This window comes from Camellia sinensis, chromosome 12, assembly GCF_055761805.1.
Source record: "Camellia sinensis isolate YWXY chromosome 12, ASM5576180v1, whole genome shotgun sequence".
NCBI classification, from domain to species: domain Eukaryota; kingdom Viridiplantae; phylum Streptophyta; class Magnoliopsida; order Ericales; family Theaceae; genus Camellia; species Camellia sinensis.
The window spans coordinates 124,920,599-124,942,944 of record NC_138972.1 but is presented as its reverse complement, the minus strand read 5'-3'; the positions used below and the strand labels follow the sequence as shown (position 1 = coordinate 124,942,944).

The window sequence follows — 22,346 nt, the reverse complement described above, 5'->3', positions numbered from 1 at the left end:
TCATGTATTGCAAATGTCTGATAGAATGACCCAATAAGTCATATTAAATTTATATAAACCTCAAAAGCTTTTTAACGATATGCATCCAAAGTTTTAATCATAGTAGTTCATAATCTTAAAAAAATATCATAAATCTTCATACCTAAGGCCACTTAAATTTATAATTAAACATCACAAAATTTCATAACCAAAACCACCATGGGTTATAACCATAAACACTACAAAAAGTCTAATAACCAAGTTCATTATAAACACCATGTGTATCAAAGAATTTTTCAACGTTTATTTTAATTAACTCTTAAAAATTATTTGTGATATAGTAAGTTTTTAGCTTGGAAAACAGAGTCTTTTGATAGGGCATTCAACATTAAACTTATAGTTCTGAATGTAAGTTTAATATTTCTTTTGTTCCTTTTCTATTTTTGTTGGTAATCAAGTTATCGATAAATCAAGGTGAACTTGCTTTGCACCTCATGAAGAATTATTCATTGCTCATATAGTAAATGTTTTCTTTATTTTGATCTTATTTTGCTCTCATGTTTATTTTTCCTTTTGATCTTATTTTGCTCTCATGTTTTATATATTCACTATTGTATTTTTATCTTCATTTCATTTTTATTTTAGCCACTTGATTTTTTATTTAAAAAAATTCCCCCTTTCCATTTGCATAAAAGAGAATATGAGCAATGAAGCAAAATAGGACTGGTATGTAGTGGAAAAATTGGGAGTGGAAGGAACTTTGGAGCAGTGGCCAATAATGTAGCTCTTGATAAAAAATAGTACTGCTAGAACGTTTTATTTTTATTTTTTATGGTTTGCTTCAACCATCAGGTCACTTTTTTCCATAAGTTTCGCATTCTTTTATTGGTTTTCTTTATCTTTTTTGTCCAAAGTGTGTTGTGGAAGTCTCAGTAGCTTCACTGTGAGTGGTTTTGGTGGATGTTAGAGTAGTGGATATTTAAATAGAATGAATTTCTCAGCATCATTTAGTGAAGTGGATATTCGATGATCACATAGTTTTTTTTTCTCCTAAAATACTTTTTTCTCTATTTATTTGTTCTCCTAAAATACCTTTTTCAAACCTTAGAATCATATCCTTTTATTTATTTTTGTTGTGAGTTGGGTGTTGCCTTTCTTGAATTAATCATGACGTGTTTGAAGCTTTTATTTCAACAATGTGATTATGGCAGTGGAGTTTTGGTTTCTTTTGTGAAACACCCACATCTTATTAGCATTTTTGGAGGAGTTTGATTATTTAACGCTCCATTTTTTAATTTTGAAGGGACATTTGTCTATATCATTTTCGATGGTGATGATTTTAGCTTAGATAGTTTTGACAAGACATTTGATTCAGTTTACAATTCAATTTAATAACGAAACTGTACTATTCAAAGTTACAAGCTCATCCCATTTGAAATCCATTTCAGTGGCTCTGCAGCATCATCTCTTCCCGTTTCTCTCTCGCTCTCTCTTCAACGGACCACCATCAAGGTGATGTCACTTCTCTCTTGCTCTCTCTTTAAACCTCACCTATTTCAGCATCTTTTGTTTCAATAATCTTTACTCTAATTTGTGAATATCTTTTGTTTCAATAATCTTTAATTCCAGCAGGTTTGTTACTCAATAATATTGACAACAGGTTGTCCAATTTAATTGCTTTATTGATGTTTACAGTTTGTGATTGAAACATTGTGTCTGAAGCATTGTGGACTTCCTCAAGACCTTTCATATCGAAATATTGTGGTAAGAATTTGATTTGTGTTCTTACTTAAACATTGTCTCTATATATATTTTTTGTTTGCTTTTCTATCTATTTGTCCACTTTATGTGTAGAAGTATATATTGGTTGACTTTACTACTACATATATTTCTACTCATTTGCACCCTTTGCTAGGTTAGAGTAATGTGGCATATCTAAAAATTTTAGGATTAATTAATTTGTAAGAAAAATGGTAAGATTCATTAATATTTTCTTTTTATGTTGTTTGGAGTTAGATTGTGTTACCAATACCTGAAAATGTCCTCATATTAGACTGATTCATTATTTTTATTTAATGTTTGGAGTCAAATTATTATTTTAAAACTGTGTAGATGTGCAAATCTTTTGTTATATGTTAATTTTAATAAATAGATTCTTGGAAGTAAAGTACTAAGTGATTGATGTGTTTTATTGGTAGTTTTCATTGGAAACACAATTCATTTTGATAAATTGTTTAATTTTAGTAAAATTTGGTGGCGGAAAATGATTGGTAGGTTATTAGTTTGGCATCTGCATATCTATGTGATTTTTTATTAATTCATTGAATGAGATATTTTATTCATGGAAAATGATTGGTAGGTTATTAGTTTGTAGTTCCATTTAAACCTCTTTTAGTTCAATAAAATTTAAGAAAGCTTAAGCCATCAATATGTTTGATTCCTAGCAATAATGTAGGAGCCATCGATATGTTGATAGTAATAAACAGAATTGACATTTTTTTTGTGGTGTTTCTTTTGATAAATGTGTATGAATGCGCACCAAATCTGAGCATGTTAATGAACAGATTTAAGCATCCATTTTATGAAGTTTTAATACATATCAGAATGTATTATGAAATATGTAAAACAATTACATGTATTTGTTTACATGTGGTATAATCATAATAAGTTGCAAGTCTTCCCATTTAATAACTTTTGTTGTGGGCAACAAATTTATGGCCTTAATTGGTTCCATATTAGTGTATCAATTTTATGTTTTTCGGCCAAAACTTGAAAATTGAACTGCAAGTCCACATGACATTTGGTTACATATAATTAGGGACAATGCAAATATTGAGAATGCAAATATCCCAAATATTGAATCAACTCTTTTATATATAAACACGATTATGGTTACTTGATCTAAAATGGGTTTTGAAGATGGTTTTGAAATGGGTTTTGAGATGGTTTTAATTTGTAAAAGAGTAAGGATTGAAGATGGTTTTCTTTTATTAAAAATGGTTAAAGCTGATTTTAAGATAAGTTTGGAATTTTTCAAAAAGATTTGTTGAAAAAAAAGAAGAGAAAAATAGTAAGGATTGGAGTACTCCTATCAAATTAAGTTTTTAACCAAGATTTCAATTGAATTTGATGAAAAAAGAAGAGCAAGGATTCAAAATATCATTTAGTTGTTGATGGATGGCAGATATTATTCTGAAGGGGAAGAAGAGAGTTGCAGATGTTATGCCAATTGTTACAGGTCATGAGCGTGAAGGCATTGAGGCCGAACTCGAGGTATCCTATTGTTTATTCAGTTCAATTCATGTGTCTGATACGTATGTGTAATACCATATACATTTGATAGTTTGAGAGAGAATTGAATCTGAATTTGATCCAATTCTTTCATTTAGGGAAGGAATGTTCTGGAGATGAATTATCCAGTTGGACCTTTTGGCACCAAGGTTTGAATTATTGGACCTTTTCTGTGTCCTGTGATTTCTACTTTACTTTGATTGTGCTCTCATTTGTATCCATTGAGTTTTGCTTTATTTATATGCATTTTGATCCCAACCTAATATGTTTGATCCCAATCTAATATATATATATATATATATATATATATATATATGCATTGAGTTCTGCATTTATAAAATTAATTTGAAATGTTTGATTTCTCACATGGTTTTGATTTATGAAATGGGTTTGATTCTTTAATGGGAAATGGGTGTTGATTTTCTATGGTTTTGAAAAGCTTTTGATTTATAAAAAGATTTTCTATGGAACGAAGACTGAAGTGGGTCTTTCTGAGAAAAGAATTCTAATTTTACATAACGAAACAGAGGGTGTTTTTTAAAAAAAAAAAAAATTGGAAATTGAAAGAAGAAAAGAAACATACATTTTTTGTGGGTTGAGAAAAGAATGGTTGGTTTTTCGTATTAATTTTTGACTTTTTAGCTAATGTTTCAAATTTAACCAATATAGATAGGATTTAAATTAATCTTTTATTTTTATTTTTATATATGATTATGGATGTATATATATATCTATACATATGATTCCAATATGTATATATATATATATATATATATATGGATGTATATATATCTCTATATATGATTCCAAACCCCAAACCCCCTGTATATATATGATTCCAAACCCCAAACCCCCTATTTATGTATGATTCCAGTATGTATATATATATTGAGAAGCCATGTCTAAAAAGCCATGTCTAACAAAACTTGTGCCAATCTATATAACAAAACAAGGTTGTTGATGGGACATTTGTCCTGGATGGCATACAAATTAAAGGCTGAGATAACACTTCTTCACATATATTTCAAGGGCTGAGATCACACTTTCCTTTTATTATTATTTTTTTTCTCTCAGGCTCTGCCTTTTCAGATTTCAAATTTCAAACAATTCAGGTTTGATGACGTTATCTCTCTCTCTCTCTCTCTCTCTCTCTCTCTCTCTCTCTCTCTCACTCTCTCACAGTCAAACACACTCTGTCTCTTTTCTCGCTCTCCCCCTATTAGGGTCCATCCTATGCGAGATACCCAACCCCAACCCCCTATTCATTCTTGGTTTTGCCCATTGCAACCCTGACCACTCCATTAAATTGTTCAAAGTCGAGCGAGTGTCATCGATCAAATGGTGGGCTTTGCGAGTCGTCTTCGACCAAGTCAACCTATTACAACAGATGAGACTGATTTCAATAGGTCAGATTTTCAGATTTTCTTCAATTTCAGATTTTCTTCGTTTTCAGATTTTCAGATTTCAACCTATTACAACAGTCAATTTCAGATTTTCTTAAATTTCAGATTTCAACAGGTCAGATTATCTTCTAGCAAAACACTCCCTTTCTTACCTCAGTTAGATATGAGGGTCAACTATTCCTCTTTTGGACTCAACCTACTGTAGAACCCACTACGCTATGGAGGTAACGATCTAATTTATTGAGTTCCATTTAATTGAAATTTTGTGTTTTGGTTATGAGTTGTGGTTCCACATAATGCGTTTGCCCTGTGCATTTCTAATTTATTTATTTATTTATTTATTTTTACATTTATTATCAGCATTGTGTATATATATTGTTTTAGATCTATTGTGAAACTAACTTACAGTTTGGGATTTTGGAGATTGTTGTAGAGCTGTTGATGTATCCTTGAGTTTATAATAATTATTTTTTGTATTGTTGATAACTTGCTTGGTTATTGTGTTTTCTGTTGTGTTTATTTTAATTATTGCCTAATAAAAAGAGTAACCATTGTAAGGAAAGAAACCATCTCAATTGTCTTCTCTCTCCATGCCTTTATATCTCCGCTATATGTGTCAAGGTATGTCTCTATATCTACTTTCTCGATTAGCTTTTATTTTTTGTTGTATTGTGTGTCTATTATTTGTTACTTTAAGATGCATCACTGTAAATAGCAGTAGTATGGTCAGTTTCTTTCAATCTGTTATAGATTCATTGTTGCTGGTATAATTCATTTTCTTCTATTTTATTTTGATGACTAATTTTGAGTTTTTTGGTTATTGTTTAGTGAAGGGATTTTAATTTTTTCTTATGACGTATATTGTTGATGCTATTTGAGTTTTTTTCTTCTCTTTTTTTTTTTTCCAGAGCTATTGTATCTATTGATGGTGTTAAATCTGATTTTTAATTATAAATCTATGTTGGGGGCGTTTGGTGTCAAATGCATGCTCAAGAACCATTAAAAATAAAAAAAGCCACAAAATGGCATAATAGGACAGAAACATAACACATGCAAATTCGATTTTTTTCTTCTGCATAACAGGGCACAAATCAAGGGTGTTGATTGTCATGCTTTTCTTCCTCCAAAACGAGTACTATTGGATTTTTGTAAAAAATTAATGTTCCTTTCTTTTCTTATTAGGTTTTGGATGATGTGTAATTATTGTGTGCTTTATAATTAGGTAGTGAATGCAAAAAATAATGATAATGGCAAATGCTACATACATAAATCCAAATAAATTTCACTACTCTTTGAAAAAAAGGGCAATTTGTTTGGTCTTCCCCCACCCCTCTCTCTTATTCTTTCTTCTTGGGTTTCATAGGTTCAAATTGATTTTTTATTCTATATTTTTTGGATACTTTTGTATTTGATTCAAAAAGGAAAAGTGTTCCTAGTCTTCAATGAAAGATAGATGCATTGGTTATTGCTTGCGTGAAAGTTTCACAATTTGTTATCAATTTAAGATGAGTAGTTATCCTTTGTCCACATGGTTTAGTAATTTTATGTTTATTGCCCAAGTTAATTGATTAGTTCTCCATTGAAGTCTTTGCTAATTCAATAAATCTATATAACAAAACAAGGGTGTTGATGGGGCATTTGATAAATTTGATATTATGTATATTTATTCAGATTCAAATTAGTTTAACTGGATAATTGATTAGTTTAATTGGATATTTTTATGTATTCAGATTCAAAGTATTATTTACTAAATTTGATATTTTAAATTGAAGTAGGACACAATTTATAGATTTTATTGTGAGAGACAATCAATTTGACAAAAATGGGTTAGAGAGAGATGAAAATTGATGAACCATTATGAGATACGGAGAGGTTAGCTTCTAATTGCTAAACCATTTGGCGAAAATTGATGAAAATTGTTGAACTTGAACCATTTGACGAGACCTTTTTTTTATATATAAAGAAATAGAGTTTTAATTTCTATATTGTTTAATTTGTACATAAATATTCACTCAGTTTGTTATTCTACCATACAACATAACATGCCGTGTATAGGACACAACACAATATAATATTCACTCAGTTTGTTATCCTTTCTATTGAGTTGATTTTTGGATTCTATGATTTTGTCAAAGATCATTTACTCCACTTAGTAACCCAATAGATGCCAAGTGGGTAGATCAAGCACTACTAGGAGCACATCCTCCTTATTGTTCCTTTGCTAGGAGGGAATGTAGCATCACTCGTAAACTGAAACAACTCTTCCTAAAAGCTGGTTAATGTTTTAAACTTGATCCCTAAACATAATGATAGTCTCTTTGTTCTTGGTGCTGTTTATTCTAATTTTATATTTCTATTATGGTTTCAATATATTAGTCTTCACAGGACATAGCATTAAAACAATATTTTCTAATTTTATATTTCTATTATTGTTTCAATATTATGGTTTCAGGACATAGCATTAGAACAATCAAGCCTAGCCTCATAATTAAATTAGATTGCCAATGGGTTTAGTGGCAAAACCAATATTTTGGCTTGGGGGCAACATTAAGAAAAAACCTAAGTTTATATTGCCAATGGGTATAATGGCAGAAATAATATTTTGGCTTGGGGGTAACATTAAGCAAAAACCTAAGTTTATAATGCCAATGGGTATAGTGGCAGAAATAATATTTTGGATTGACAAAGTTTTGCCCAGTTTGACAGGCCTATTACACACTCAGTTGTGTAGTTATGAATTATAATTAAAGAGCATGCATTTGTCTATTCTCTCTCTTAATTAACTGGTTTATTGAGGGAACTGCATACATATCAATTTGCTTACTAATTGATAGTTGTAAAGAGCATGTATTTCTCTATTCTCTCTCTCAAATTGGCCCCTCTATAAAACATCTATTGGTACCATTTCGTCAACAAAAATAATTTTTGCTTATGTATGTAAGGTTGTGTTTGAATCATAATAACTTTATATTTCTCTCATCTTTTCTTTTTCCTTTTTAAATTCGTATCTAAATTTAAAATGATATTCTCGGAGGGGAATACAGTGAGGGTGGTGGTTGTGCAATACGATTTATGTCTAGATCAATTTAGTTTGCAGTTGACATTCAATTTCTATGGTCACTAGCATAAGGCACGAAGAAACCTCATATTCAAGTTATTTTTTTCTTTCAAAATGTAGCTTCTCTATTTTATACTCAGTCTATAATTGGAGCAATTGTTATGTTTTATCATATAAATACATTTTTTACATCTTGAGTACTATTTTATTTGATAAATTGTTTATAGTTTACTCTTTCATGATAACGAAACTACATTGAGCTTTTATCTTGCGCGCATTATTTTGGATAATATAAACATCTTAAAATCAGATTGAGCATGACTATGAAAAAACTTCAATCCAAATTTAAACACCTTAAGTGTCAATTCAAAGAGCTACTTTTGTTTGAAGTATATTAGTTGGTCTACTTTTGAAAATGCATTTTCATGGCATTGGTATGTCATAGGTGAGGGCTCATTTGGGAACAGGCTAATTTAGTAACTTTTTGGCTATTTGGCTAAAATATGAGCTAAAAAAAACTAGTATGTTTGGGATGACTTTTTGACTTTTTACGAAAAGATGTGCAAAAAGTAGAAAGAAAAGAGAATCTTTGACTTTTTGGTATGGGTTGTTAGCTTTTTGGCTAATTGTAACTTTTTGGCTTTTTGGCTAAAAGGGTGGGTTTCCAAACGAGGGAGAGAGAACTTAAGCAAAAAGCAGAAAGAGGGTGTGTGGTTGCGCAATGAGGTTGTGGGATGACGGGAAATGGAAGTATAGGGAGAAAAAAAGTGCAAACAAATTAATAGAACTGTGAGGGAAAGATATGGAGGATACGTAGCAGGAAATGGTTTGCAATTGAATTAATGGATTTGATTTAGTTTAAAACAGGAGATATAAGTTAAAATGATTACAAATGTACGTTAGCAAAAATATCAGTATGAACTGGATAGTTAATATTTATGCTACATGCTAAATTTTATGTTCATAAATTTTTGTATTGGCTGGAAATTAATTATATTTGTTGAATCAATTTTTCTAAATGTTCTATTAAGTGTTTAGAGAGGCTAAAAGTTGAACTTCTGAAATCATGTTTAAGAGTTAAGATTTAATGTGGTTAGAACTTGAAATTGAACTTTTTATTTGAGTTTAATGACTTTAGTTTTTGCAATTGTTATAAATAGTTGTATATTTATACATACATATACAAACCCCTTTCACTCTCTCACATCTGCATACTCTTTCTCTCCCCAGTAGCTCTTGATCCAAAGCCCTTTAGGATGGCTTCTTTGTTGATGCAATAAAGGTTGTTATTGCGTACGAATACTTTTGATCGTTGATTTCAAAGTGGGTTAAATATTTTAACAGGCCACAAAACAAAAATGAAAATCCACTTATTTATATAACAAACCACAAGGGTTTTTGAAAATTGCGTAGGAATACTTTTGATGGTTGATTTCAAAGTAAGTTAAATATTTCGATAGGCCACAAAACAAAAATGAAAATTCACTTATTTATATAACAAACCACGAGGGTTTTTGAAAATGTCTTACAATTGTTTTTAATGGTTGAGATCAATCCTAATCAACATCTGACTGTTAAAAGTATAAGTTGAACAAAATGTGTGTTGATGCTAGACCTCTGGTTCTCGCCTACCAGTACCTCTGTCTATCACAAACATCTCTCTCCCCCGTAAAAAGTTAGTTTGAATTCCTAGACTTGAACGAGGAGAAGAGCTCTATTGGTTTTGATGTAAGTGGGATTATCTTAAAAGTTAGTTTCTTTACAACATAATTTGAAGAACGAAAAGAGCTCTACTTAGTTTACTATCTCTGTCTCTCTCTCTGTGTGTGTCTCTCTCTCTCACATACACACACGTACACACAACCTCTTTGCAAGTGACGATAATGGAAATTTTTTGTGAATTTCGTTGAGGGTTTCTGTCTTTGGGATTGTGCTTTGTACATAATTTAGTTGTATTTTAATTGTCCTTTTCTTTATGGTTATGTATAGCTCCTTTGCTGCTTCAAGTCTCAATTTAGGTGTACAGTCAGAAGATTGAATATCTTTATTAACTGGTTTTAGCTATGTTGTCGTTCACTTTCCCACATTTTATCTTGGTAATTTTTTTATTCTCTGGATGCGTTTGGAGATGGCCTGAACCACATAAAGCACTTGAAAACTCTAAATGTTTAGGGAGGCAATTCGTTTTGTAGAAGACAAAATACAATAAATTAAAAAAAATGGGAGAATGATTTGATACAGTTGTACTGAGTAATATCCATATACTAAATAAAGATTTGATGCACTAATTTAGTCATCCATGAGATTCTTTTTTATGATAGCTATCACTTAAATATTGTTTTCAAGTCTTTATGAGTAAAAAGGCAATTTCTCATGTCTCATTCAAACTTAGATGGAATCTTCATTTTGTTTCTATGTGCAACATTTGATTTTATTTGTGAAGTGATGATTGGACCTTTATATCAAAGTAAAAAACTAATTTTTTCTTACGGGATTATTGTTCATATTCATTTTTTCCTTTCAAATTAGTTTTAGTGTTTGTTGTGGCCAATACAAGCTATGTGTTTCATATCATCTCTGTTTTTTTTTTTTCTTTTTGTTTTCCTCAATTTATTTGTCATGTGTTGCTTCATGCATTGTTGGGAATATAAAATTGTGGCCTCATCATGTCTTTCAAAGATTAAAGATTTTGTGTTTTGGACTGATATAGTAGTAGTGATGACACAAATTTTTGATTTTTTCGTGAATTTTGCAATGAATAGTTTGTGTTTTTTTAGGGCTTTTTAATTTTATTTTTTATTATTTGATCTATTTACAGAGCTTAGATAATTGGAAAAATGGCGAGTTTATCAATGCATGTTCTATGTTTGCTTCACTGTAGTAATTCATTATCTAGATCAAAGTGTTTGGAGAGGTTTGCCTAATTCATATTTTAGCTACTGTTGAAATTTGTTCCCCAGTTAAACTAGGAAGACTTATATACAAGAGTTATCATTTTATTGTTAGGTTTCACTATGTAAAACCTGTGTAAACTTCTCTCTTACATTCATGTTTAGAATCTTTGCTCAATGCTATTCTTCATACGTGTTTCAGCCAATGATGGGGTGTAGACGTCCTCGAACGTCCCATGACGAAAATCCCGTTTTGTTCATTTGCGCTCACTACAGTTCAGGACTCAAATGTCACGATCCTATATCTAGTCTCGCAGATTGCAATGCAAGACTGATGAATCATCAAAGAGTCCAAATCCGGCAAATCGTTTTTGAAAACAGATTTTTAGAAAGAAGTGCCAAACATAGACTGCTTTGCCAGATACAGAGTCGCCACCTAAATACTTTATTTTGGGGAATTTAGGAAACCTGACTCGTTTGCCTAAGGCCACGTGTCCGTCATCACCAAAGTTGCCTCGGCTTGGGAACTTGGGTACGATTGGGGAAAGTCACTTCGTGAGCACCCCCGCTTGCCCGATCAAAGATCGGCCTCTACTAACCATGATATCGAGTTTTGGAAAATATTATGCATTCTTATTCCGGTTATTAGCCTGGATTTACTACGTGATGCACACAGCATACAAGTATAGACTGGATCGCCTGAATTGGAACAACACATCTCATGTTTGTTTATTTTGAAAATGGTTTGATGGTGCTACCCGCAAGTAGGCTAAGACGTGGATTTATCACCCTCGGGTGGGCTTAGAAAACGTAATGGTTTGCCACTCTCAAGTAGGCTTAAAACTCAAAGTCAATGCATTTTTCCAATTCAGATAATCCAACCTTCACCCATAAGCATTTAGACAAGTATATCACATAAGCACATAGCCTTATGGTAAGCATGCTATCATGGCAGTCACTCACACACATGTAAGGATGCTAAAGCATAAACACTTACCGAGTACTCCAAGCCAAAACAGAAACTATGTTAGAAATCCATGCATGATACTAAATATGCTGAAATGCCTAATGCAACACATGCAGGAATGCAACTATAATAGGCTCAGCTATTCTAAAGATGTCATGTGAAATACTACAACTAACAAGTATTCAACTCGGAATTGAAATACAATGCAGTTAGTATGATGCGCCGTGCCCAGTGCATGCAAAACAGATGAATGAATGCAAACATGCTATCATAAGTATGCTAATTAAAACATGCCCTAAACTAACCATCATAAGCTGGTAAATAAAAGGGAGAAATACATGGGGTTAGAAGACATACATCACACACACGCACACTTATTACAACAATTGGCCCTCTTTCGGAGGGTCTAAAAGAATATTACACAACCAAAATAAATAACGAATTATTACACAACACTAATTACTTAACAAATGAATTAGGTAAGCAAAGTAAACTAGCATGCTATGCTACGTGCAATGGACTGCCTCAGCTCTGTTCCGAATGATGAAGGATGCATGCATACTCGGGTCGCCTTATCGGGAAATTCCATCGCGATGCCTCGCCTCACCCTTGTTTGCAATTGATCTCAGAAACTTGCACAAAGCGTCAGAAGGCTGAAACTCCACCTTGGGAAGGCCATCGACCAGTTATTAGCATGGGAGACCACCTGCCGACCACCCTTTGTGGTGGAGACCAAAGAGGGTGGTCGACTTGCCAGAAAATCTGGTCGGCCGACCAGTTTCCACCTCTGGTTTCTGGTTTTTCTGCAACAAAGGCAAGAGGAAAAAAAGGCAATGTATTTTCAACAAGTGTGTGCATGACCACTCCCCCGTCCTTGCACAAGCTCAAGGGAGTGTAGTCCTCGATCCTCGTACCACTAATCACGCATCTCGATGCATGATGGCCGAGAATTCGAATTGCACGACTCAATGGGACGTGAATGCACATATAAGCAACTAAAGCCAATGACTCTATCATGGATAGTCAAGAGTGTCGGCGACCGAGAATCGAGGCACGTTTCGTCACTTGGAGTACGAAACGTCTCTCGTTTCCTGTGTTCAGACTAAACCCTACTCCATACACAAAGCAATGAGATGGCATACACAATGCGACTAACATGCAACCTAGTATACGCAATGCTATGGGCTAAAATGGCATACACAATGCACGTGACATAACATGGCATGCACAATGCACTTACGAAGACTATCATGCGCACATGAACTAAATGGCATATACAAATACAAGATGGACTTACACCAATATGAGTGGACCTCAGCAACACTCACATCAGTGGCCATGGTGGAAATGAGACAACCGAAATACATGCAAACATGCACGGATGCAAAGGATCGACCCTAAGGCACGACATGTAACTCTAACAAAGCATGGAAAGGGATGACATATGGCATATAATGACACAAATTCCAGCTCTGAAATGGCATATAAGATGATCCCGAAACATGCAAACGACTCACACAATGCATTCTAGATGGCCCGAATACCGAAACTAGTGAAGTGCGTTACACTAGAGGTACACAAAGCAATGCACAAATGGCAAAACCACCCCCAAACAAACCCTAGGCAAGTCTGAAACAGTGGAAAAATGGCCCAAAATGATGGTTCAAAGTGCATGGAAATGAAACTCATTCAATGGTCCGAAAACAAGGCATCATGCACAACTCTCAAGCACACTTAAAGAGAAGAAAACATGAGGATATGGCATTCACATAGGCTCTGAAATATGATGCAAAATGACCCCAAAGCATGAAAACACCTCAGTATATGCATGTAATAGACCTCAAATCTCAAAGCTAGGCAAGTGTATTAAACTACAAACATGCAAAACAAGCATCATTCGACCATGAGACGCAAAAATAGAGCTAGGGAAGTCCAAAATATGCACAAAATTAGTTTAAGGCAATGCCAAAAAGTACTAAAATTAAGAGTTAACAAAGCATGCAAAATAAGCTAGTGAACCATGATTTGTACTACAACTATATGAAGCACATGAGAGCTCACCAAACCAGCCAAAAGCAGAAGTATGCCATGCCAAATAATGCCCAAAAATTCACTGAAACTCAGTCAATACATACAAGAATGATGTGTCCCTTTGAAAGGCCAATAAGCCCATTTGAAAGGCCAATAAGAGGGTTGTTCTACACATGCAAGATAGGCATACAAAATGGAAAAACCACCTCTGGACAGAGGTTATGATGGCCCTAAAACTCACTGAAAAAGGCCTGAAATTAGTCTAGGAAGCATGCAAGTGAAGGCCCCTTTGAAAGGCCTTGAAAAAGATTACTCTACACATGCATAGTGGACACTTAATATGGCAAAACCACCTCTGGACAGAGGTCATGCAGGTCACAAAACTCATAAAAAATGGCCTGGAGCATGGCTTTGAAACATGCAAATAAGGGCTCCTTTGTAAGGCCAACAAAGCTAGTAAAGAGAATAAGGGGTGAGAGGGTCACCCCTCTCTGATTTTTGAAGTTCAAAGACATATGTTAGCTACTGAAAATCCACTGGATTTCAGTGGCTAAAAGGCCAAACCAAGGCCAACACCAATGCTCTAATGCATAGCTCAAAACATGAGGAAATGAAGCATGCAAGGGGGTAGATGACTCCCAACAGAAAAAAGACCTTAAACAAACATGTTTAGAAGCTCAAAACAAGACTTTTTTCAGTTTATGACAAAGCCTAAATATGCTTGCAAACTAGGCAAAAATATGAAGCAAAATAGTGCTACAAAGAGAGAAATAGAGAGTTACCCTCGTAGAGCAGACCTCCAGCAACTTCTGGACCAATGTAGCAAGCTTTCAACCTCTGAAAAACAGCTCCAAGGTGCTTAGAGTGATGGTGGAGGTGTTATGCTTGGAGGTGTAGTGCAAATGGCCAAGAGCTATGGAGTTTTAAAGCTTGAAATAGAGAGATATGGAGGGAAGTGTATGTATGCCTTCACCAAAATTCTGAACCCTAGCAATGGAAGAGGGCCCTTCCCTTTATAGAGGAGAAGGTCTAAAGCTTCTCAAATAAGCTTAAAAGCTAGCTTAAACATCCTCCATACACGTGTATGGAGGATGCATTCTGAGGCTTCCAGCTGGCACAACTGCCTTCAACTCATTGAGACAAAAAAGTAGAAGACTGGCCGACCAGTTCAGGTGGTCGGCCGACCACTCCCCCTGGTCGGCCGACCAGGGGTCAAAAGGTTCAAGCTGAAAAGGTGGTCGGCCTACCCATATTGGTGGTCTCCCAGGTGAATGCAGCTCAGTGGTGGTATAAGAGACCAGAAATTGTGGCTCAAAAGTGAGGGAGACCAAGGGGCCAAAAGGGTCAAGGAAAAAAAGGTGGTCGGCCTACCAAGATTGGTGGTCTCCCAGATGAATGCAACTCAGTGGTGGTATGGGAGACCAGAAATTGTGGCCCAAAAGTAAGGGAGACCAGCTCTCTAACAAGAAAATCAGGCGGCGAAGAGAAAGGTGATCTCCAAGAAGAAAATGTGGTCTCCCACCATAGTACCACCTTCCTAACAAAGAAACTAGGGTCCATGCCAAAAATGAACCCACACCGATGCAAAACAAAGGTTCGGGGGCCAAAACGCACAGCCGAGTACCCTAAAAACAGGCTGTTAGGCACCGGAGGTGGCGTGCGACCACAAAGGTGGTCTCTCGGGCCACAGTGTCCCTCTAAGGAGAGGAAACAAGGTATGTGCCAAAAACCGGAGCAAACAGAGGTAGATAAACGGTCCCGAACTGAGGCACACGGCCGACGGCTCCGAAAATCGAAAACTGGTCTCCAAACGGGAACAACGGCCTACGACCACGAAACGTAGCCTACGGCCACTGAGAGATGGTCTACGAGACCTCTCCCTCCCTTCGGGAAGAGAAAACAGAACCTGATTCGCAAACTGAGGCAAAGCACAAAAGCGTCCCGAGGTCTGGGGGTAAGACTCTCAACCAAAACTCCGAAATCTCGGAACGAGCACAACATGCGCAATCACCGAGCGGTCAATCGATGACATCTGAGTCTTAAGGTCGGTCAAAAATGGGGTGTCTACATGGGGTAAGAATTATGCTTACCACTGGTATATTCAGAGCTATCAGAGAAGTACATGAATTTTGTGCCGAAAGAAGGGGATTAATTGCAAAACAAATTGAAAGAAGATTATTTATTGCTATGACAATGTCCAAACCAAGCCGAACCAAATAAAACCAAGCCTTTAGTTCCATTGCAAAAAATTATGAAACATGCAATTATCACTCTTAAACTTGGTTTTGCTGCATTTTTTTGGTATTGTTCAAATTGAAACCATGAAATCATTTGATTCAATAATATTATATTAAGCTATTCATGCATTTTTTATTGTTCTTAATCATTTTTATTATTTTGAAGAATCATTTGAGTTCATTTTGTTGTCAAATTAGAGTTGCTTGTGAAGAATCATTTTGTTGATTTCTCATTTTGTTGATTCCTCATAGCTATTGGGTTTTTAAAGCAAATTTAAGCAAGTGCTTTTGTTGCAAGTCGATGATCCGTATTAGAAACCCTGGATGATTAATTATTATTTTTTAGTTAGATAGGATGATTACGCTAAATGTTTTTGCCAGTTTATTGTGTAGAAGCAATTTCAACTTCTTATTTGTGAAGTATTAAACTGGAGTGATATATCATTTTAAATTGATTTATTAATTGAATTCCGTAACACGTGTGGTACTGAAAAAATTATTGACCGTGCCTTCAGGCACGGGTTATCCCTAGTATATATATATTGGGGATAAGTATCCTCAAAGTTTATTAGAAGTGTTGTTTCAATAATTTCATATTTTGAAGGGCAAAAGTTTTTATGAGATTAGAATGACACCATTAAGAGCATCACTAACACGTTGTGCATCTCATTCCTTAAAAAATAAAAAATAAAAAGAAAATAAATAAAGCCTAGATTGAAGTAATTTCTTACAAAATTGACTTTTATTTTGAGAAATAGAACGGTTTAATATTTTTAAATTTTTGTAAAGGATTTTACATTATGCATAAAAGGAACTGCAATAAAAAAATGTATAATATTTTTAAAAACTTGCTTAATATTACGTTCAGAAGACTTTTATGATATTTATATACATTCCGTTTATTGAGAGACATATTAAAGATAAGTATTTTAAATTAGGGTTTATTAACATGGGTTTATGAGATGAGTAAAACTTTTAGTATAATGATGGTATTATATTATTATTGACATTGGTATCATTATCTAATGAGTGGGTGAGACCGGCACAAAATAATTGTACTATATATGAGAATCTTCTAGAATATGTTTGTTTTGAGATATTATTCTATGGGATTAGACTATTAGTTTGAGTCTATTTGGACTAATAGTCTATTGTTTAGTTCAATTTTTTTATTTCGGATTAATAGTACCTCCGGACTATTAGTCTCTCATATGAGGGATTATTGTATCCAAGGAAGGTGGGCGGGATTATTTCTATGGGATTGGTATCCCATGGGATTAATGTGTGAAATATCTATTTTACTCTCATGCTATTACTTAATAAACAACTGAAAAATAGTAAAATAGTCTTTTAAATATTGATAAATTATTTTTTTAGTGTTGTTAATTAAAAATAATAAATTAAAAATTATGGCCTTATAATTTTTTTAGTGTTGTTAAAAAATTAAATTTATATATTAAATAAATTTTTTTTTAGTGTTGTTAATTTAAAATTTTATATTAAATAAAAAATATAAATTATAAATTATAAATTTAATTTAATTAAAAATAATAAATTAAAAATTATAGCCTTATAAATTAAATTTTTTTAGTATTGTTAAAAAATTAAATTTATATATTAAATAAAATTATTTTTTTAGTGTTGTTAATTTAAAATTATATATTAAATAAAAATTATAAATTACAAGGGTAAAATAGTCTTTTAAACATTTATCATTATCCAGTCCGTCTAACCAAATATTGGATTCAATAAAAATAGTTCAATTGGGACATTTAATCGCATGACTAAACAAACATAAGATACAAATCCAGTCCAACCAAATAGTCTGGAGACAATGTATCTAAGGACTAACGGTTCGGAATACAATGACTTGCACCAAACATATGAATAAATGAGACTTGCACCATTATAAAAATATAATTATTTTTTCAATATTCTACTAAAGTGCAATTTCCACTAGTAAGGGGTTGTTTGATTAGAATTTTTTAGCCAAAAAAACACAAACAAACAAAATAGGCTAAATAAGTCAATAAGATAAAATGTTACATTTAAATTATAATTATTTTATTTTTCTTTTCACAAAAATTTTAAAAAATCAAATTAAATAAATTTTAATTTCAAATTAAAATAGTCAAAATATTGAAAAATCAACTAAAAAATAAAATAAGGTCGCAGGGCAAAACCTCTGTTTTAATTGGGCCACGCTAGATAACATTTATTCATTTATTTAACTTCAAGAAGAAAAAAAAATACATTTGCGCGAGCCAGTCACGATCAGCGGGTGGGACGCTTACATTACACTGGACACAGTGATAAGTTTGCCTTACCAAACAATAATAATGCGGACCATCGGCAGTGGTGGCCAGTGGTGAAAACATTGACTTTTGTTGATATTTCGCGCGGTATTTTAATTGAAACGTGGCTTTATTGGGATGATTAACGAGGTTCATTAGTGTTTTGGCGGTGAATCTTTTTTTTTTTTTTTTTTATAGATTGAGCCTCTGTTTGGGAAGTGGGTTGGTTTTTTGGTTTTTTAATTTTTTTGGCTATTTTAGCCTGGGCTAAAAAGTTTGGTTTGGGAATGACTTTTTGGCTTTTTGGCTTTTTTGATTTTTTTTGTGAGAGAAGAATGTAATGATTATGAGTTGGATGTGATGTTTTGTTTGTTGTGGCTAAAATAGCCTGTTTTGTCTTTTGTGGCTATTTTAGCCCCAACCCAACTTGCCAAACACCACCTCAGAGCTAAATTATGTTAGTAACTGGTTATTTAGGGCCTAGGGCCTCAAGATCGATCAATGCTATTGGTACCTTGATAATAGATCCCTTCCTATGTGTTAGATTAAATCAAGTCATCAACCGATTACTCTGGAGCCTGAATCTACAAATGCTATAATGACACTTCAAAACATTCTTTTTGTTGCTAAAAAAAAACAATAATAATGTAGTTCAAAATAATAATAGTAATAAATTATAAATACACTCAAGTGTGATCTTTTTTTATTAATAAATAATTAAATTAATTAATAATTTATATTTTAAATTGTAATTTTAATAATTTTATTATTATATAAGAGTTAGAAATTTAATTGTTTTATTAATTTTATTAAATAAAAAAAATTAATAAAATTATATTTATAATTTTCAAAACTATAAAAACAATTCATATATTAAACAAAACTTCTCATATGTTTATAATTAAAAAAAAAAAAAAAAAAACTTGAAAATGAGGACAAAGAATATTATTTTTGTATTGCAACAAACAAAATATAAAATAAAAAAATGAGGCAGAGACCCAGATCTGTTTGCAAGTATACTCTACTCATCACTTCTGTCATCATCTCGCATGAGGTTGGTTGCAACCCAAGAAGAAAGAAGTGGCTTTTCTTTCCTTCTTCTTCAAAATTCAAATCTCCCAGATCTAAACACGCAATAGGTTAAAAAAAGCAACAAAGATCCAAAACCCTTTTAATCTCTCTCTCTCTCTCTCCCTCTTTCTCACTAGTTTCTCTCTCTACAACCTCCCCATTACTATTTACCCTCCAATCTCTCTCCAACAACACCATGAATGGTTCTCTGTAATTGGAGTCTCTCCAGATCAAAGGTGAGTCAAACCCCCCTAACCTCTCACCAATACCTCTCTCTCTCTCTCTCTGAACCCCATTTTCGTATTATTACTTGCTTCAAGACGCTATTTTTCATTTGATTACCAAATTGCGCTTTAATTCTTGTTTTGAGTAAATTCTAAGGTTTTGTATCGATGAAAGAATTGAATTCCACAACGGACCCAATTGGGCAAAACCTAATAAAACTCATAAGCAATGTTTGTTTCTCAGTCTTTGTATTCGCAGTACTCATCTTTACTGTAATTGCCATCACTTACCAACCTCCCGATCCATGGGAATCCTCTAGAACCCTCACTAGGGTTTTCACCCAAGTTGAAAATGCCACCTTCCAAACCGACTCTTCTGTTCTCAAAACCGGCGAAGATGTCGCTACCTCCCCTGTTGCGGCACCACCCAATGCCTCGGCGGTCCCGATTACCGAATCAGTCATTGAGAAATCAGAAGACAAAATGTCAAATCTCAGTTTGAAATTCGGGGGTTGTGAGGACATGACTGCGGTGAATTGTTCTGACCCGCGAGTTTTGATTGCCATTGAAAGGTTTAATTTGAAGTTCTTTAAGTCAATTGTGTTTCTGGAGTATCGATCTCCGGTTAATGGGTCGAGACCAGACGAATGTGATGTGGCGTGGAGGTTTAGAAACAAAAAGGAGAAGTCTTGGAGGAGGTATAGGGATTTTAGGAGGTTTAGGATTGGTTATGGTGAAAACTGTACTTATAAGGTGCTTAATGCAAGAGGTTGGCATTCAGGTATTAATGCCCGCAGGCCAAGGAATAGAGTCAATGTGACTAAGAGTGGTGGGGTTGCTAAACTTGCTCCTCCATTTCGTGATGATGAGATTAATGACACTATCCCAGTTTTGGGTTCGGATGCCTCTTTTAGGAAGGGGAAGTACTTGTACTATTCACGCGGAGGGGATTATTGTAAAGGAATGAATCATTACCTTTGGAGCTTCTTGTGTGCTCTTGGGGAGGCTCAATATTTGAATAGAACATTTGTGATGGATTTGAGTATTTGCTTGGCGGCTACTTACTCTGGTAAGAATAAGGATGAGGAAGGAAAGGATTTCAGGTTCTATTTTGATTTTGAGCATTTGAAAGAGGTGGCATCGATTGTGGAGGAAGGCGAATTCCTAAGAGATTGGAAGAAATGGGACAAGACTCATAAAAAGAAAATCCCAGTCAGAAAGGTTGCAACCCATAAGGTTACCCCATTGCAACTTAAGAAAGATAAAAGCACGATTATACGGAGGCAATTTGATGCTCCTGAGCCGGAAAATTATTGGTATAGAGTTTGTGAAGGAGAAGCTGCAAAATATATTCAGAGACCTTGGCATACTCTGTGGAAATCGAAGAGACTGATGAATATAGTTTCTGAGATAAGTGGCCGTATGGACTGGGATTTTGATGCAGTTCACGTGGTTCGAGGAGAGAAAGCACAAAATAAGGAGATGTGGCCCCATTTGGATGCTGATACATCCCCAGATTCCCTCGTTGCAAAGCTTCAAGGGATGATTCAACCTTGGAGGAATCTGTACGTTGCCACCAATGAGCCATTCTATAATTACTTTGATAAATTGAGGTCTCATTACAAGGTTCATTTGCTTGATGATTACAAGGAATTGTGGGGAAATACGAGTGAGTGGTACAATGAGACAAGGCTTTTGAATGGTGGCCGCCCTGTTGATTTTGATGGATATATGCGAGTTGAAGTCGACACTGAGGTCCTTTACAGGGCAAAGACACGTGTGGAGACATTCCATAACTTGACCAGTGATTGCAAGGATGGGATCAATACATGCTGACAAGGTTGGAGACACCCGTTTATTGCTTTTCCGTTAATTGTTATACATCTCTTTGTCCATTTGTTATTCAGTTGGAGAATGATAATACTGGGTTCATGTCATTGCCTTTTGTGCTATTGGTGATTCAGTTATTTTAGTGATTATGTTGATTGAACATTCGTGTTGGTCATGTCAAGTCTTTACATACGCAATAGATTTACCTTTTACAGTTGTTGCTTGTTCAGTTCTCTTTTTTCTGTTATTAATCACCACAACATCAGACAACATCTGTTGTCTCCTTTTTATATTTTTCTGTGCAGTGTCGACTATGGTTTATTATTGCACTCTATACCAATTCAAAGCATCAAACAAGGTGGGCAATTGATGGAAAAACATTCAAATACACCTTTTTGGCTTCTTGAAACCTAAAGAATTGGAATGTGCAACTCATGAAGTTTCCTTCAAATCCTTTGCATAAGTCTCATAAAAAATTTCCCGTGAAGCATGCTGCCTTCTCAAATTGGATGATTTTTTTTCCTTTGTTATTGTTTTTTTTACTGATCTTGGCTTTACAAAAGGCTTCATAGATTTGGGTAAAGATTTTTGTAGGGCAAAGAGAAGGGGAGGAAAATGTCAGATGAAAAGGGAAAAAAGAGAGAGAGGAAACTGTGTTGATGATCTCTCTCTTGCTTGATCATATCATACCACTAATTTCTTTCATGCATCCCCATTTTCAAATCCAATAGACTTAAGTAATTCATTCCATGTATGTTCCTTTGTGTGAATGCGCATCAGTTCACTAGTGAAATGCCTCCTTGGCTGTTCTTTTTAAATAAAATAAAAATTAAAAAAAAAACTATTTTTCTTGGAAATTGAAATAGAAGCAGTAGCTAGCAATCTGTGACTGTTATTCGTGGCTGTTTTATGTTTAACATACTCATATCCAGCAATCCAAGCCAGTGTCGGGATATTTATTGGCACTACATGGGTATGATGTGTTACCGTTGTTATTGGCTATCTATATAGAAATGCATTGTGGTTCACTAGATCTATGGTATTTATTTGCAACTCCTTATCGTCAAATT

At 34.0% G+C, this 22,346-nt stretch overlaps 1 protein-coding gene across 1 annotated transcript; it reads left to right on the top strand.

The window, feature by feature from the left end:
* The first annotated feature begins 19,150 nt into the window (after window positions 1–19,150).
* Window positions 19,151–21,490, top strand: LOC114277092 (uncharacterized). The gene has a single exon (XM_028218911.2). It carries the CDS (start codon window positions 19,615–19,617, stop codon window positions 21,280–21,282), a length of 1,668 nt encoding a protein of 555 aa, XP_028074712.2. The 5' UTR covers window positions 19,151–19,614; the 3' UTR covers window positions 21,283–21,490.
* The last annotated feature ends 856 nt before the right edge of the window (window positions 21,491–22,346 follow it).

Excerpts from the sequence above, each read along its gene's own strand:
- LOC114277092 (XM_028218911.2), top strand. The coding sequence starts at position 19,615 with ATGAAAGAATTGAATTCCACAACGGACCCAATTGGGCAAAACCTAATA.